Source organism: Carassius gibelio, chromosome A19 (genome assembly GCF_023724105.1).
Source record: "Carassius gibelio isolate Cgi1373 ecotype wild population from Czech Republic chromosome A19, carGib1.2-hapl.c, whole genome shotgun sequence".
Classification (NCBI taxonomy): domain Eukaryota; kingdom Metazoa; phylum Chordata; class Actinopteri; order Cypriniformes; family Cyprinidae; genus Carassius; species Carassius gibelio.
Window position 1 is genome coordinate 16696144 of NC_068389.1, and position 15381 is coordinate 16711524.

The 15381-nt window shown below is 37.9% G+C and overlaps 1 protein-coding gene across 5 annotated transcripts in view; it reads left to right on the plus strand.

Moving 5' to 3' along the window:
- The window catches only part of LOC127935139 (neurabin-1), a 43995-nt gene that overhangs the window by 22687 nt on the left and 5927 nt on the right, over positions 1–15381 (plus strand). For all 5 annotated transcript variants that reach the window (XM_052532742.1, XM_052532744.1, XM_052532745.1 and 2 more), the window contains exons 6-14: positions 3074–3209; positions 6674–6826; positions 7664–7717; positions 7971–8200; positions 11768–11864; positions 12159–12306; positions 14327–14379; positions 14956–15028; positions 15216–15267. In XM_052532742.1, coding sequence (XP_052388702.1) covers positions 3074–3209; positions 6674–6826; positions 7664–7717; positions 7971–8200; positions 11768–11864; positions 12159–12306; positions 14327–14379; positions 14956–15028; positions 15216–15267 — 996 coding nt within the window. The remainder of the gene's footprint in view (positions 1–3073; positions 3210–6673; positions 6827–7663; positions 7718–7970; positions 8201–11767; positions 11865–12158; positions 12307–14326; positions 14380–14955; positions 15029–15215; positions 15268–15381) is intronic.

A 15381-nucleotide genomic window follows, 5' to 3' on the forward strand; every position in this document is an offset into this window, starting at 1 on the left:
CATCCACTGGTCCCTTAATGCATGTTTTTTTTTTTTGGTAATCTGTGCAGGGTTGTCTTGCCCTGGCAACCAAAAACACACTTCTTTTGTGACATTTTGCTCTCGCTCTGATCAGTGAATTGCTCTGCTATACGGGAGAGCGCGCTCTTCCGGCAGAAGTGCCTTAGGACCCATATAAGGAAATTCCACTCCATCTAACGTCACACAGAGCCATACTCGAAAAAAACTTTCCAAAACTTGTGACAAACCGGAAGGAGTATTTTTGGAACAGAAATACTCCTTCAAACGTTCCACTTAATTTAATGAATCTTTTCAGTGGTGAGTTTAAAATATTCTAGCGTTCCCCCCAGAGTGAGTTTTTTTTTAAGGCGACTGTTATTTTAGAACTCCCTTTACTGTTTGTTTGTCACGTGACACACCGCGGCCACAATAACACTGTATGACAGATGGATCGCTTTTATTTACTTTTTCCTTTTTATTTAAAATATTCACAAACTTGCATACCATGTCATGAACAATCTGATGTTCCCATTCATAAATATGTGTAAATAAGTGTGTTTTATGTTCGAGTCCTGTCAGTCAGATTTACAGCACGTGAATTCATTAATTTCTTCTGAAATACAAATAATAAGTTGTCGTTGAACTACTTACACTATGTGTATCTTATATGAATAAAACACACAGGCAAATTAAATTTGATGGATTGTTATTGTTGCTTCCATAGACACGTGTATATTTTTCAAACTCTAAATGTATTGTTTTACTAGTATTCATGTGTATTTAAATGTCTGAAATATGCATGTGTTGTTAAGGACACTGCATAGTTGTGATAGTATGACAAGAGCAGTAAACGTCTATCTCTGGTTCAGCGCCATCTAAAGTGTGAAAGCAGAAAGTTTGAATTTGGCCGTCATGTCACGTCATCAAACGTTTGAAATCCCATATGTGGTACCGTACTCCCAGGGGCACAGAAATAATCATCTCATATGTGGGACCTTACCACTCAAATTGAATTTAATTTCCTTAAAGGGACAGTTCACTCATTTAGTCAGCATTTACTCATCTTTAAAAAAAAGACTTTTTGAAGGGGACAGTGACTTCTTGATTTATATGATTTCATATAGCCAGACAGATACTGACACAGTCTGGACTGCATGAAATAATTTTCTTGATCAATACTTTTTGTCTAATTTTCCAGTTAAACAAAAAACACCAAAAACATCCTTAAAATGAAAAAAGGTACTCAAGCAAAATAGCTTGTTTGTCTTCAAATATATTTTCCATATATCTAGATTTATACTTACATCAGATAACAGCTGAGTTAAGAAAATTAAATGTCTCTATAATTTCTATAATATACATGTAATAAATATAAATACCAAGTAATATAATTAATATATTTTATGTTCTATAATATATCACAAAGTACTGTATAATAACATAATATAATATATCACTTTATATAGTTTATGTATTTATATAGTCAGATTTTTACTGGAAAACATCAAGTTCATCTAGTACTATGAAGGTCTCAGAAGTTGCACCACATCATCATAAGTGTATCTTTGTTTTTCAGCCGTCTTTCCTTTCCTGGTTTTAATTTATTCCCTCCTGCTGGTTATTTCTCTCTGTTCTCACCAATGAGGCAGTGTGGCCCAGATTTGGAATTTGTGCTATATTTAACCTACTGTTAGAATTAAAGGCAGGTCTTAAACATCTGCACCAGTGAGCACCAATAGTGACCTATGAAGATCGACACTATTAAGAGTGATTCATTGCTGTGATGATTCAGTATCAGAGTCTAGGGATTTTTATAGCAAGATGGCAGGAACACCTCCTCACTGGGTGAGGTGACGCTTTTATCCTGAAATGCATCCTGTCACTCCGGATGTATGTGAATAATAATCGTGGGTTTAACCAATAAGAAAGCTCTGTCCCGGAGCAGTGTGGTCCCTGTGTGTGGTATCAAGATGGAAGAGAGGACCGTATCCAGGTCAGCTGTGCTGCAAAAGAAGCAGAAATGCTCAGCATCACACAGTATTGGCCCAGATGTTGCTTCAGATGTAGATCAAATTTGAGACCTTGTCTGTGCCTAATGCAGGGTGATTAGGACTCCATGCTGAGGACTTCCCTGCTGGTTCTCCAAAACATGGATTGTGCAGTGCAGAGGATAGGGTGAAAATTATCAGAGGGAATGGTCTTTGTCCCAAATTATTAAACAATTTCACGTTTTTATGAAGTGGCTTGAAATTGATAAATGGCATATAATAACATTCTATATCATTTTGTCAAATAACCTTAAAGGATAGGGAACCCAAAAATGAAAATGACCCCATTATTTTCTCACCCTCAAACAAACCTAGGTGTATATGTTTCTATTAGTTTTTTTTTTTTTAGATGAATACATATCAGTGTTAAATTAAAAAATGTTCAATGTAAAAAAAAAAGCTCTTCCATGCCCGTAGTGTATGGGGGTTTATGCACAGACAATTAAATGTAAGTCTGTTTGGTTTGGTTGATATATTAGTTCTTAAACATCAGGTTCACCGATGGGTATTAAAAAACAGCACCAACACACCGCGGGAAATGACAAACTTGACATTTTATGAAAAACTTTCATTTTCAAGTTTCAGATATTTCAGCGATCATTCTTTCCCTGATTTTCTCAAGTAGAACTGGTAACATTTTTAAACCGGTATTATGTTCACTTTTTCATAATCATTTATCACACTGTCCTCACAAGAATTACCTCCTGTCGCGTTCATTGATTTATAGGGTATATTATAAAAGATACAATCCATCATGAAGGGAGAACAAAAACGTCTGTTTGAAGCCAGACACTGTAAGAAAAGGGCTTGACATATTACGCTTCATTGAAATAGAAAAGTAGTTGTTGTTGTTTTTTTACCTTTCTCTATTTTAATGAATGACATGCAATTTAACCGTCCACATTTTTATACCAACCCCATTTATGTAAAATCTATTCTGTTCTTTGTTCATTTATAGCCTTTGCCAAACTGCATTTGCTCACAAAGCCCCTCCCTTCTCATTGGCAGTTGGTATGTCTTTGCAGGTTTCTGATTGGCCGAGAGCGTCCGGGACAGCAAAGCGAGGTGGCTCAACTCATCAGTCAGACTCTGGAGCAGGAGAGACGTCAGAGAGAGATGATGGAGCAACAGTATGCCCAATATGATGCTGATGATGACGAGGTGAGCACAGAACAGGTCTCACATCAGAGCTTGTCTGAACAGGTTAATCAACCGTCACAAGCCAGTTGGAGCAGGTTCAAATCTATTATCCATGATTCGTCCATGCTACAAGCCTTAACCTGTTACAATTTGTCACATCAAATTGCAGCAGGATGAAGCAATTCTGCTAGTCAAAATCTATAGAAAATCTAGCTGTAACCTGTCTGGCCTTATTCAAAATAATACTATGAGATGTTGGGTTTGCCAGTTCTGGTTTAACAGCATATCTGTTGTATAATTTTTCTCACAGTATCCTACATTTGACCATATTTTTCTAAATTTGCAGCTGGAAAGTTGGAAAGATAGTATAGTGCCTACAGTGACATGAAAACACGTGTTGCTCCATCTATTTAGTCTTCCTGTTGAAAGGAAAATTCTCAAATATAAAAGAAAAATATAAAACATAAATGTCAGTTGTTTCCCCTAGATTAGAGGGGGGTTTAAAAAAGCAAAGTAGAGCTAATAGTTTGTAATATTAATGTATGTCTTTCCTTGCTAAATAGAGGTATTAATGTGTGTGTGTGTGTGTGTGTGTATACATTTATTTACACATATACAGTACATAAACATATTAGTAGTAGTAGTAGTAGTAGTAGTAGTAAATGTTAATATTTTCTTTACTGAGTAAAAATGTTTTATTTTAATAATTTTCTTTGACTTTAATGCAACAAAAATATAATTTTAAAATAGAAAATTGATAATATCTCACTTGATATTTGGTTTTCATACACTAAAAATCAGTCTTTCTTCATAAAAATAAATACTTGCCATGTTATTTCTCCAGTATTGCAAATTAGATTTCAGCACAGTCACAAAGTGTGCTTAGGTTGTTGAGAGCTTCTCATGGGAAAAACACCCACAGTGGCAGCTTGCTGCTCCATGGAGAGGTGATGGGGTTTGTTATATTACTAGTCACTGAGCAGTTATTGCTCAGTTCTCATTAGCGAATCAATGGGCAGCTTGGCTTTCCAAACAAGAGGGCCACAAGTCTGTTGTCACGTCTGTGACTGTGCTACGATCTGTTTCAAAGGATTCAGAGCAATGCATTAACATAATACATGCAGGTCTATCACAGCTGTGGGATTCTATAGGAAGGGTCTGACTGAAAAAAGCATTGCATTAATTGCTTGCTACGTTTCAAAGATAATTACATCAGTAGACCAGATTTTCTACCTTGTGTTTTGGAGGACGTTGACAATTTAGCATTATAGGCTCTCGTGCAGCGCAGAGTGATGCAAGAATCACATGTACTAATGCAAGAGTGACTTTTTAATGCCTCTCGTTATTTGTCAGTGAGAATCTAAAATAGCATTTGGACTGTGTATGTGTTGAAATCGCACATTATAGATTGAGCTGATGTCATTCTTATGTTCCCGCATGGTTTTATTTGTCCTCCTCTGCGGTAACGTCTGGATATTGTGTAGCGGCTGGCTCGGATGCAGACTGCACTCTTGAGATGGCTGTGCGATCAGCACTGTTTATTAATTCTGGCACAGGTGGCTACTCCCAGCAGACAGGCTGCCCGTTAGGAATTGTAATGAATGTAGCAGTCCTTGCTAAAGATTAGCATGTTTGCATGGGTGGATCGGGTGTTTGTTCGTGTGAATGTGCCGTTTGTGTTTGAGTGGCAGCACATGTGAATGTCTGTTTAAATGTGTCATATCAGTGTCATGTAAGAGAAATGACGGTTTAGGGGCTGGTGTGTTCACCGAGGCAGAATGGTGTGAACCTGTCTGAAATCTTGCTGTGCTGTGGATTAGCAGCTGCCAAAACCATTCATAAGCTGCCTGCCAGCAGTAAATGGCCTTAAAACAGCAGGGTCCTGCAGGATATAGTGGTTACAAGGACATCCAAGAAAGGTTCGGAAAGGTTAGTGTTGATGGAACAGGCATACAGTGTCATCAGCCACATGTATAAATATATGAATTTCACAACATTATATAATAGCATACTAAATAATGATAGACCTTTTTGTAAACAATTTTTAAGCCATTTTTGCAATTACTTTTTACCAACCATGAATGTAACTATGGGCATGATGAGTTCTTAATTAGCATATAGATTTTCTTTTTTCTAAGGATGCATAAATAAGTAGTATATTGGTTATGAACTGATATTTGACATTTTGTATTGATTTTACCTTTATTTTTATCAGTTGATATTGGATAAGATTTACTTAAAAATATAATATCAAGCAATTTATATTTCTCTCTCTCTCTCTCTCTCACACACACACACACACGTTTGTTTTTGTGAAAAGTGGGTTCATCCCATAGGCGTAATGGTTTTTATACTGTAGAAACTGTATGTATATTCTATGGCCCTACACCAACCCTACACCTAACCCTAACTCTCACAGGAAACTTTGTGCATTTTTACTTTCTCCAAAAAAAAAACCTCTTTTTGTATGATTTATAAGCGTTTTGAAAAATGGGAACATGGGTTATGTCCTCATAAGTCACCCTCTCCTTGTAATACCTGTGTCATACCCATGTCATTATACAGAGTTGTGTCCTGATATGTCACAAAAACAAGAGCACACACACACAAACACACACATATCATCCTGTATATATTTTTTTAATCGTGACTTAAGTGTAATGACCTACTTTTGATTAATTAATTCAAAGTTTGACAAATTCGATGACATTCTGTGTTAAACTGTGAATTCTCTCTTTATGACTGGATAAAGACTACACTGTGTAATTGTACCACTTATCATGCGTCCACTTGCCTGAGGTGAAGATGACAACTCTTAGCACCAGTGGTCAAAGGGCAAGTGTAATGCAAGAGACTTAATGAGACATAGATGAAACACAAAAGAGAGCGTTCAGGTTAAAGCAGTACAGTAGGGCTGGGTTATTTAGGGCCTCCTTCCAGGCAGAATAATTTGATCTGGAAAGGAGGCTTCCCAGGGAGCAGCCCTGCCCTGCAACCAGATACAAACCCCAGCCAAGCAGAACCAACCTGTCTGTGTGTGTCTGCACATCCATCTGCCTAAAATAACTTGGGCAGACCCACACGCAAGCAGGAGAAATAAATGCTATATGAATCATTTTAAGATTACAGACCAGCGTGGGGTCAGTATGAATAAAAAAAAACAGATAAGGGATTTGTTTTATTTATTTATTTAATTTATTTTGTGATTTGCCAAGTTAAATAGTTTTAAAATGTAATAGCACATCTCAGTGACCTGGGCAAATCGAGTTCACATTTCATTTGGCTAAGCTGTACCAGTTAATATAAAATCATAGCCAGGTTTTCTAGGATATGGATATGGTCTAGTATCTGTATTGTTGTTAGGAAAATACAGATTCCTGGAAACACAATATAAAGTTGTTCCACCTATTAAAGATAGAAACCCCTCACATTGATTGCTCCAGTAAATGCAGTGCGAATGTTTATTCCCATGTTCCCATGCTCAGACAGGAGAGTATGCCACAGATGAGGAAGACGAGGCAGGGCAGACAGGAACGGACCGAGATGTGCCCATTGAGGTTTTCGATCTACCTGAGAACGAGGACATCATCTCGCCATCAGAACTGGATGCCACCAAACTTTATCAGAAGTTTCGAGAGGTAAACCTAGACTGCATGCATTTTTTTTAACGAATTATTAATGAAAGGAAGTACTTAACCTTTATAAAACCTGAAAAGGTAAAAATATTGTTGATTTTGGCAATACATTTCTAGTTAATTTTATGTTGATAGCTTATCTTTTTAACTTTCTAATCATCAAAAAAAATATATTAAGCAACTGTTTTCAACATTGATAATAATGTTTTTTGAGCAGCAAATCAATATATTGAAATTGATCATTTCTGAAGGATCATGTGACACTGAAGACTGGAGTAATGTCTGCTAAAAATGCTGCTAAATATGAATGAATTACATAAAAAATGTATTACAATAGAAAACAGTTATAATAAATTTAAAAATAATAATAATAATACGAAAAAGTTCCCACTGACACCCTGCCATGACATGTTAATCAGCCTGGAGAGAATAGATCTGATTCACTTTTTCCTGTCAAACCCACATGGCCTAGATTCAGTATACATATAGTCAACATAACGTTTCGGTATTGGTTTGCAAGTAGGACTAGATATTATCTTCATTGCTCTTCTTGAAAGTTGCAGCTGATGAGAAACCATATTCTTTTGAGAGAAATTATGTAAATATTGTATCCCAGAATTCATTCCTTCCTCAATTGTCCTTTTCCTGCTCACTCTCTGTTGTTATTTCTCTCGAGTCTGGATTTGTAGAGAGAGAGAGAGAGAGAGAGAGAGAGAGAGAGAGAGAGAGTGTGTCGTCGGGCAGAGAGAGCCTCTCTGGTCAGTTCTCTTTGAGAGGAGGACTGTCCTTGATCTTGCACTCATCTTTCTTCTACTCTCTCTTATTCCATTGTGTCTACAGCTGCAGATTAAACACACTGTCACTGAAGCTGAGATCCAGAAACTCAAGAACAAGGTAAGAGGCTACTGTATCTGCTAATATCCAATACAAAAAGCTACAAATTGAATTGGATCTGTTTGTTTTTTTCAACTGGAGTTTGCAGAACATTGAAGGAAAGAACAACTGGATTAATTGCAGTAAATTGGGATGGTTTTGTTTCCATGCTATTTCTTATGTCCATTTAAAAAGTTCACTATATGCTTATTGACTTTGTGGTACTTTTACCTTATTTTCCTGCCTGTGTCTCTATCCTGGTTTCTCTATATAGCTTGCCACTGTGGAAAAAGAGAAGGCACGGTGGGAGAGAGAGAAAACACAGCTGAAGCAAAGCATCGAGGACAACAAGGAGAGGATGCTAAAACTGGAGAGCTATTGGATTGAGGCTCAGACGCTGTGCCATACGGTCAATGAGCATCTGAAGGAGGCCCAAAGTCAGTATCAGGCCCTGGAAAAGAAGTACAACAAGGCCAAGAAGCTCATTAAGGACTTCCAGCAGAGGTACAGATACTGAGATGATCGAAGTGTACTTTAAACATGAGAGAATTCATAGAGAAAACTAATTGCGTTTCAGGTAATTATAACCCCAGCACAGTGCTGAAGAGAAGAATCTTAAATTACGTGGTTGCTGTTCTTTCACAAAAGACCACAAATGAGCTCACTACCATGAACGCCATTAATAGATCTTTTGAGTTTTTAAAGTAGCCATGCTAAATTTAATGCTTTCATACTTAAAAGTAAAAAATAAAAGTATTAAAAGGGTCATATGATGCTTTTTTTAAAAAGATGTATTTAGTGTAACAGAATATGTTGACATGCTCTAATGTTCAAAAAACACATTATTTTTCAAATACTTTACATTATTGTAGGTCCTCTATTCCCCAGTTCTCTCAAAAGCGTTGTTTCCTACAGAGTCCCTCCTTCTGACAAGCGCAGCCTGCTCTGATTGGCCAACTGACCCAGTGCTTTTTTATTGGCCGAACATAACGAGCAATCATCGGTAATGTTATGCCCCCTTCCATAATCGTGAGCTTTATCTTTCAAAATAAAATAAGACAGTTAATAATGTCCTTAGTAATGTTTTTTAGTTTTAAGGGGAACAGAGTGGATTGACAAACACAGTGATGAAGCTCGTATGTGTTTAGTAGGGGTGTAACGATACGCGTATTCGTATTGAACCGTTCGGTACGACGCTTTCGGTTCGGTACGCGGTACGCATTATGTATACCGAACGGTTCGTTGGACTAATTCATTATATTAAAAAAAAAAAAAAAAAAAAAAAAGAGAAATATAATGATATGCGTTCAACAAGGTAGCCCAATAACCCAAACGACGTAACAGGCAACGCCCCTGACACTCCCGAAGAAGAAAAAAACACCAACTTATATGTTTATGTTAGGGTACTACTCAGTCAGGCGCTCGCTCACTCAGTACGCGCTGAAGGCTCGTTGCAAAATGGCCAATGTGTTTAACATACCAGAAAAAAGAAGATCCTCCAGTAACCAACAGGTCTGGTGTTTGGGTGCACTTTGGATTCCCTTTAAGCTATAATGGTGATGGCAAGAGAGTGGTGGATAAAAAAACAACGGTATGTCGCATCTGCAACATGACAGGGTACACCAGCGGGAATAAAAAAAAAAAAAAAAAAAAAAAAAACACCAGCGGGAATACTTGAAACATGTCAACTCATTTACGCTGACATCACCTTATTGTGTCAGTATCTGGGAAAAGACGAAAAAAATGAGAAACAAGCACGCAACAAACTATCCCTGCAGCATTTAGACACCGGTATTATAGCTTACAGGGAATCCAAAGTGCACCCACACCAGACCTGTTGGTTATTTTAGGATCTTATATTTCTGGTCTGTTAAATGCATTAGACATTTTGCAACGAGCCTTCAGCGCGTGCTGAGTGAGCGAGCGCCTTAGGGGCCGTTCACATATCGCGCCTAAAAACGCGTGGAAAACGCTAAGCGCGTCTTTCTCCTCCTTTCCAAAGCGCTCGGGCAGAAGCGCTCATGAGGCGTCTGTCTTTGCTAAGCAACAATGACGTGCTCTCTCCATGAGACGCGGAAATTTCAGCGAATGATAAATGGATTTGCAAGCTCTAAAAATCGCTTGCAGTAGCTATGCTACTAAATTTATTTCAAAATTGCAATCCATATACAACTGTGAACAGCTGTTCCTTCATCTTGGCTGAGTTTTCAACGTTGTTACGGGAAAGGATGAAGCTGATTGGTTAGTTCTTGTCACATGACCCGCGGTGCGCTTGCAGCATTCTGAAAAGTTGAGATGTTTTTACATTTTGCTGTATCTAAAACGTACCGAACCGAACCGAACCGAACCGTGACATCAGTGTATCGTATCGAACCGAACCGTGAATTTTGTGAACCGTTACACCCCTAGTGTTTAGCCAAGGACGCTCTCTCTCTCTCTCTCTCTCTCTCTCTCTCTCTCACACACACACACACACACACACACTACGCACAAAACTCCGCATTTGAACAGTCAATAGTAAATACTTAAACTAATAACAAAACATACTTACAGTAGCTGATTCAGAAGCGCCAGATTGTCATAGCAAAGTCAGAATTACCTCTATTCCTAGGTTCACGAAACGTTGCTGTTCTGTTGTAAGCAATCTTAAAGATTCCTAAATGCATCTACTTTCAGAAAGCCAAATAAAGTTATTTTGCTTTCGCCTAGATATACACAGCACCTCCCTGACATGGCTGCTTCAACACTAACTGCGGTTACTGAAACCACGCCTTCTTTCTTTGTGTGAACATTTTGGCAGCATTATGCAAATGTTTCCACATAGTGACATAGACATGTGGGGGCGTGTTTAAATTAGCCGTTTTAGGGGGGTGCGGCAGAGTCTTAACTTTGATAAAGAATATTTCTTTGGATTTGAGACTTTAGTCTTTGCAACTTTACAGATCTTCTTCATGCACCAAGAGATTGTGACACTCCAAAGAGTAAGGAAAAATTTAAATCACATCATATGACCCCTTTAATTTCTCGAAAAAAACTGAACTTTTAAATGATAATGTAAGCAGGAAGGCATGACTAACAAATGATTTCAATAGACCTTATCATGTTGCTAATCTAAGAGCACTATACTGTTTTAAAAATGAACAGCACATACAAATAATATTTATAATGGTCATTTTGGGAATTTTTTAATGAGACTGAAGCTTTTTATATTTTTATTGAATTAATTGTATTTATAATTAAAATTTAAGTCACTTTGCCCACAATCTCGGATGGATATTGAGCCTGTTGCAGTGCATTATGGGACTGGCTTCTTCACAAATGATACATGTTATTGTTGCCTGTAGGATTTGAACAAGAAGAAATCATAAAACTCTGCATAATTATGCTTTTGTCAGGAGTGTGTTTGTTAGCTCTAGGTTTTGGCACAGAGCCCTGGTGACAAGAAATGGCTTGTAACCATTTATATGCAATGTCTGTTCTATGGTAAAACAGTTGTCATACTGGACTAGGTACATGCTGACTTAGCTGGTGAAGCTAAAAGATCCAAAACATATGTGAACGGCCAGTCTTTTCAACTGGGTGTATTTTGTACTTAAATGCAGTTTAGGTTATAATTGAAAAGATATTTTCCCATTGTATAATTATAAACTATGAGTTAAATCTTCACAATGGCGTCTTCATGATGTCTGTGTGGCTGAAGGTTGAGAGAATCACAGCGCGTGTTTCTCAAACCGAAAAGTGTGGGAAGGGGAGTGTGTGAGCTGATCTCTGTGCTCGTTTCTATCACAACTCCTCTCCTCTGGAGCCTGAGTGCCTTTAATTGTGATGTCCCTTCAGGCATTATTGCCATAGTTAACTGCAGAGTAGCTGTCTATCCATGCAGACAAGCCTGAGTAAGCAGTCATGGCATTCCATTGTCTGAGACATCTCTCGGTTGACAGTAGTTTTTTTGTTATTTGCTTGATAATGAGGTTCTGTGCTCTCGAAGCCATTCGAAATAGATTAATATGTCCACGTAAACCCATCTTAGCCAATATATGACCACAATATTTTGTCTTTGCTTGATTTCAGAGAGATGGAGTTTGCTCAGAGGGAGGATGCAGAGAAGAAGAGGCTGGAGGAGGCAGAAAAGGCTAATTTGGCTGAAATCCAGAGTCTTCAAGTTAGGGTAATTATCTGCACACACAGACACATGTCAGTGCACTTCACTGCATTTCATGGCAACTGTCTCATACTGTGAATCATCCGAAGTCCATTTGCATTAGTCAGTCTGTGAGCCCACATGGAAAAGGTATATTGCAACTGGGACACATGGGACACTGAAGACTGGAGTAATGATGCCTGAAAATTCAGCTTTGACATCACAGGAATAAATAACATTTTAAAAAAAACAAAATATTTCTATATACATATGGGAAAATTGAAAACAGTTCTAAAATAGAAACCGTGTGGTTTTGAATAGATTGCTACACTAGAGTCAGAGCTATTGCAGCTGATGAAGCAAAATGGCATCCAGATAAACAATAACAACAACAGCGCTGAGAGCCGAGCCCAGCTGACGGAGAGACTGACGGCCTTACAGTGTCCAAGGGGAAGTGTTGCTGGAGGGGGTGAGTCACAAAAACACACATACACACAGCTCAACGCTCTCACCCAGTAGCTCATTAATTACCAAAATGATCATCAGTCTTCTTTTTGACAGGTGTCCTATAACCCGACCTCATAGAAACACACACATGCTTACGTACCAGGACACACTTTATACAGCTGGTCATTTTTTGCACCCAAACTATTAATAGTGACATAGTGGTAGGTGAAGCATGATCATATGATAGGAAACAATTAATACACACGACCTAACCAGTCTCAATTAAAGCTGTGCTTATCAGAAAGACAGGAGAAAATAACATGGGTTTCAGCTACTACAGAGGGGAAACATATCAAATCCAACATATAAAACCCACCCTATATTCCATGGCTTTTAGTTAAAGACACAAGGTCCAGTGATAATCTGATAAATATTGTTTAGATTTTTGATTTATTCTCATGCAGTTAAACAGAGCAAGCCATTAAAAAGGGAACTGAACAGGCATCAAAACATAAAACATTTTGGTGGCAAATTGACATCTTGTTGTGTAGAAAACTCTAAATGTACAATAATATCGTGCTTATTCTTCATTATTGTAATGCATTTTTATTTTCTTATTTAAAAATGAATGTATTATGCATTATGATGATAATATGAATAACATATTATCCTTATTACTATCATCTTCTTTTTCTCAATTTTAAAGGGTTAGTTCATACAAAAATCTAAATTATGTAATTAATAACTTACCCTCATGTCGTGCCAAACCTCCGTTCATCTTCAGAACACAGTTTAAGGTATTTTAGATTTAGTCCGAGAGCTCTCAGTCCCTCCATTGAAGCTGTGTGTACGGTATGCTGTCCATGTCCAGAAAGGTAAGAAAAACATCATCAAAGTAGTCCATGTGACATGGACTACTGAATCGCTCGATGTAACCGGATCTTCTTGAACCAGTTCACCAAATCGAACTGAATCGTTTGAAACGGTTCGCGTCTCCAATACGCATTAATCCGCAAATGACTTAAGCTGTTAACTTTTTTAATGTGGCTGACACTCCCTCTGAGTTCAAACAAACCAATATCCCGGAGTAATTCATTTATTCAAACAGTACACTGACTGAACTGCTGTGAAGAGAGAACTGAAGATGAACACCGAGCCGAGCCAGATAACAAACAAAAGATTAACTCGTTTCCAAGGCAAGAACCAGTTCTGTTGGACTCGTCCAATTTGAGACCCGATGAGCTGATGATACTGCACATGTGTGATTCAGCGTGAAGCAGACCGACTCACAGAACGTCTGAAGCTTTTTTGCTTAAAGCTATTTTTTTCATGTTAATAGACTTTCTCCTATCCTAGTTAAATGAGAAGTGAGAACTACTGTACATTTGCAGGAAAATGTAAAAAAAGTATGTAAATGTGTGATTATAATTTGACAAAGTCACAACAATAGACAAGCACCATTTGCTTGAACACACAAATAATGAAATGATTTCACATGTGTATTGAACACTATGTAAATATTCACAGTACCGGATGAGAACATGAATGTTGGAAAAAGTAGTGGTTGTCCCACCCTAAACCATCACCAAACATTTCCCAAAATTGCAGATCAGGCCTGCACTACAATCGGGAGGAATTGTGCCCCATTCCTCTTTCAGTATAGCTACAGTTCTCTGGATGTCTGGTGTGCAGCGCTCTCTTGAGGTCGTCTCAATCACATTGAGACCAGAGCTCTGACTGGGCCAGATCTCATGTTAAAGCCATTATGTGAGTGTTTTTCATTGTTTAGGCTCCAGGTTAGCATTAAGAGACATTATGAGTTATTAGAAATATTCACATACTTCCCCTCTGTAATGTACTGTACTGTGTGTTTTACACAGTGTGTTTAGTGTAGAACATGGTTTAGGGTTGCCAAAGGTTTTGAATGCTTTTGAAGTCACTTATGCTCACCAAGGCTGCATTTATTTGATCAAAAAGTATTTTAACATAACTGTTTGTATATTTGCACAAATGTAATTGTATGGATTTGTTTCCTGTGCTAGAACTGGGCGAGCGGACGGGAACCAGTGGAACTCACGCTGAGAGAAACGACAGGGTAAGTCTCCCTTTCACATACACCAAACTCCTCTTATTCAGGCACAGGACATTTAAGCCAGATGCTCCGATAAAGTGGAAGTCACTTCTAATCCCATACCTAATTCTTGAGTATGTGTAGAATATGTCTGGTTTCTATTTTTACAAAATACTTCCTTAACATTAAATGCATTTAAATGTATTATGTATGAATGGTCACAGCTTTTTTTTTTTAGTTTTCTTTTCTGTCAGAAGGCCTTGGTGGGATAGGATCACAAAACAGGAGAAAAGCTAGAACATGTCATTTTACACATTGACATTCTTGTTTGGCAGACAATTTAGCATATTTTTAGGCTTCCTGAGAAAACATTATTTACAGTTTTTCCTCTCTCAGAATCATAAGCCACGCTGTGTCTAGGTGTTGTAAATGTCTGTAGTAAGAACCATACAGTAATACAACTCGTAGAAAAACAGAAGGAAGTACTGTTGGGTCAGCAAAAACAAACAGGAAACAGCTTACTGTTGCAAAGAGCTTTCTTTTTTGGATGTTTTAAACCTCTCCCTCTCTGTCTGTCTCTGTGTCTGTTGGTGTCTGTAGGGCTCTGGGCTTCAATCCTCCAGGGCGACCGGTGCCACAGAGGCCAGGCTCAGGCTGGGACCTGATAGTGAGGGTAAATGCACCATACATTAATAACTCAATTACACGCCTAATGAATTATGCTTAAAGCCTAAGAGACACAGTAAGGAAAAGTCCCTAAAGAAAAGATAGCATAAAAGGAACGCCTGAAGTAATGAATATGGCCTCTGTACAGTAAATGCTGAATCTTTTTGAATGGACTCTGCCTGGTTTTTCTACAGGCTCTTCAGCAAGTCACGATGAGAAATCTGGCAAAAAACTACTAGACGTGGGGTAAGTTGTATTATTGTAAGATGTACTATAAACCCTTTTCATAGTAATGTTAGAATAAATGCATTGTAACCTAAATTTCATGAATTGTACAGTAAATGTCCAGCTGTGCCTTAA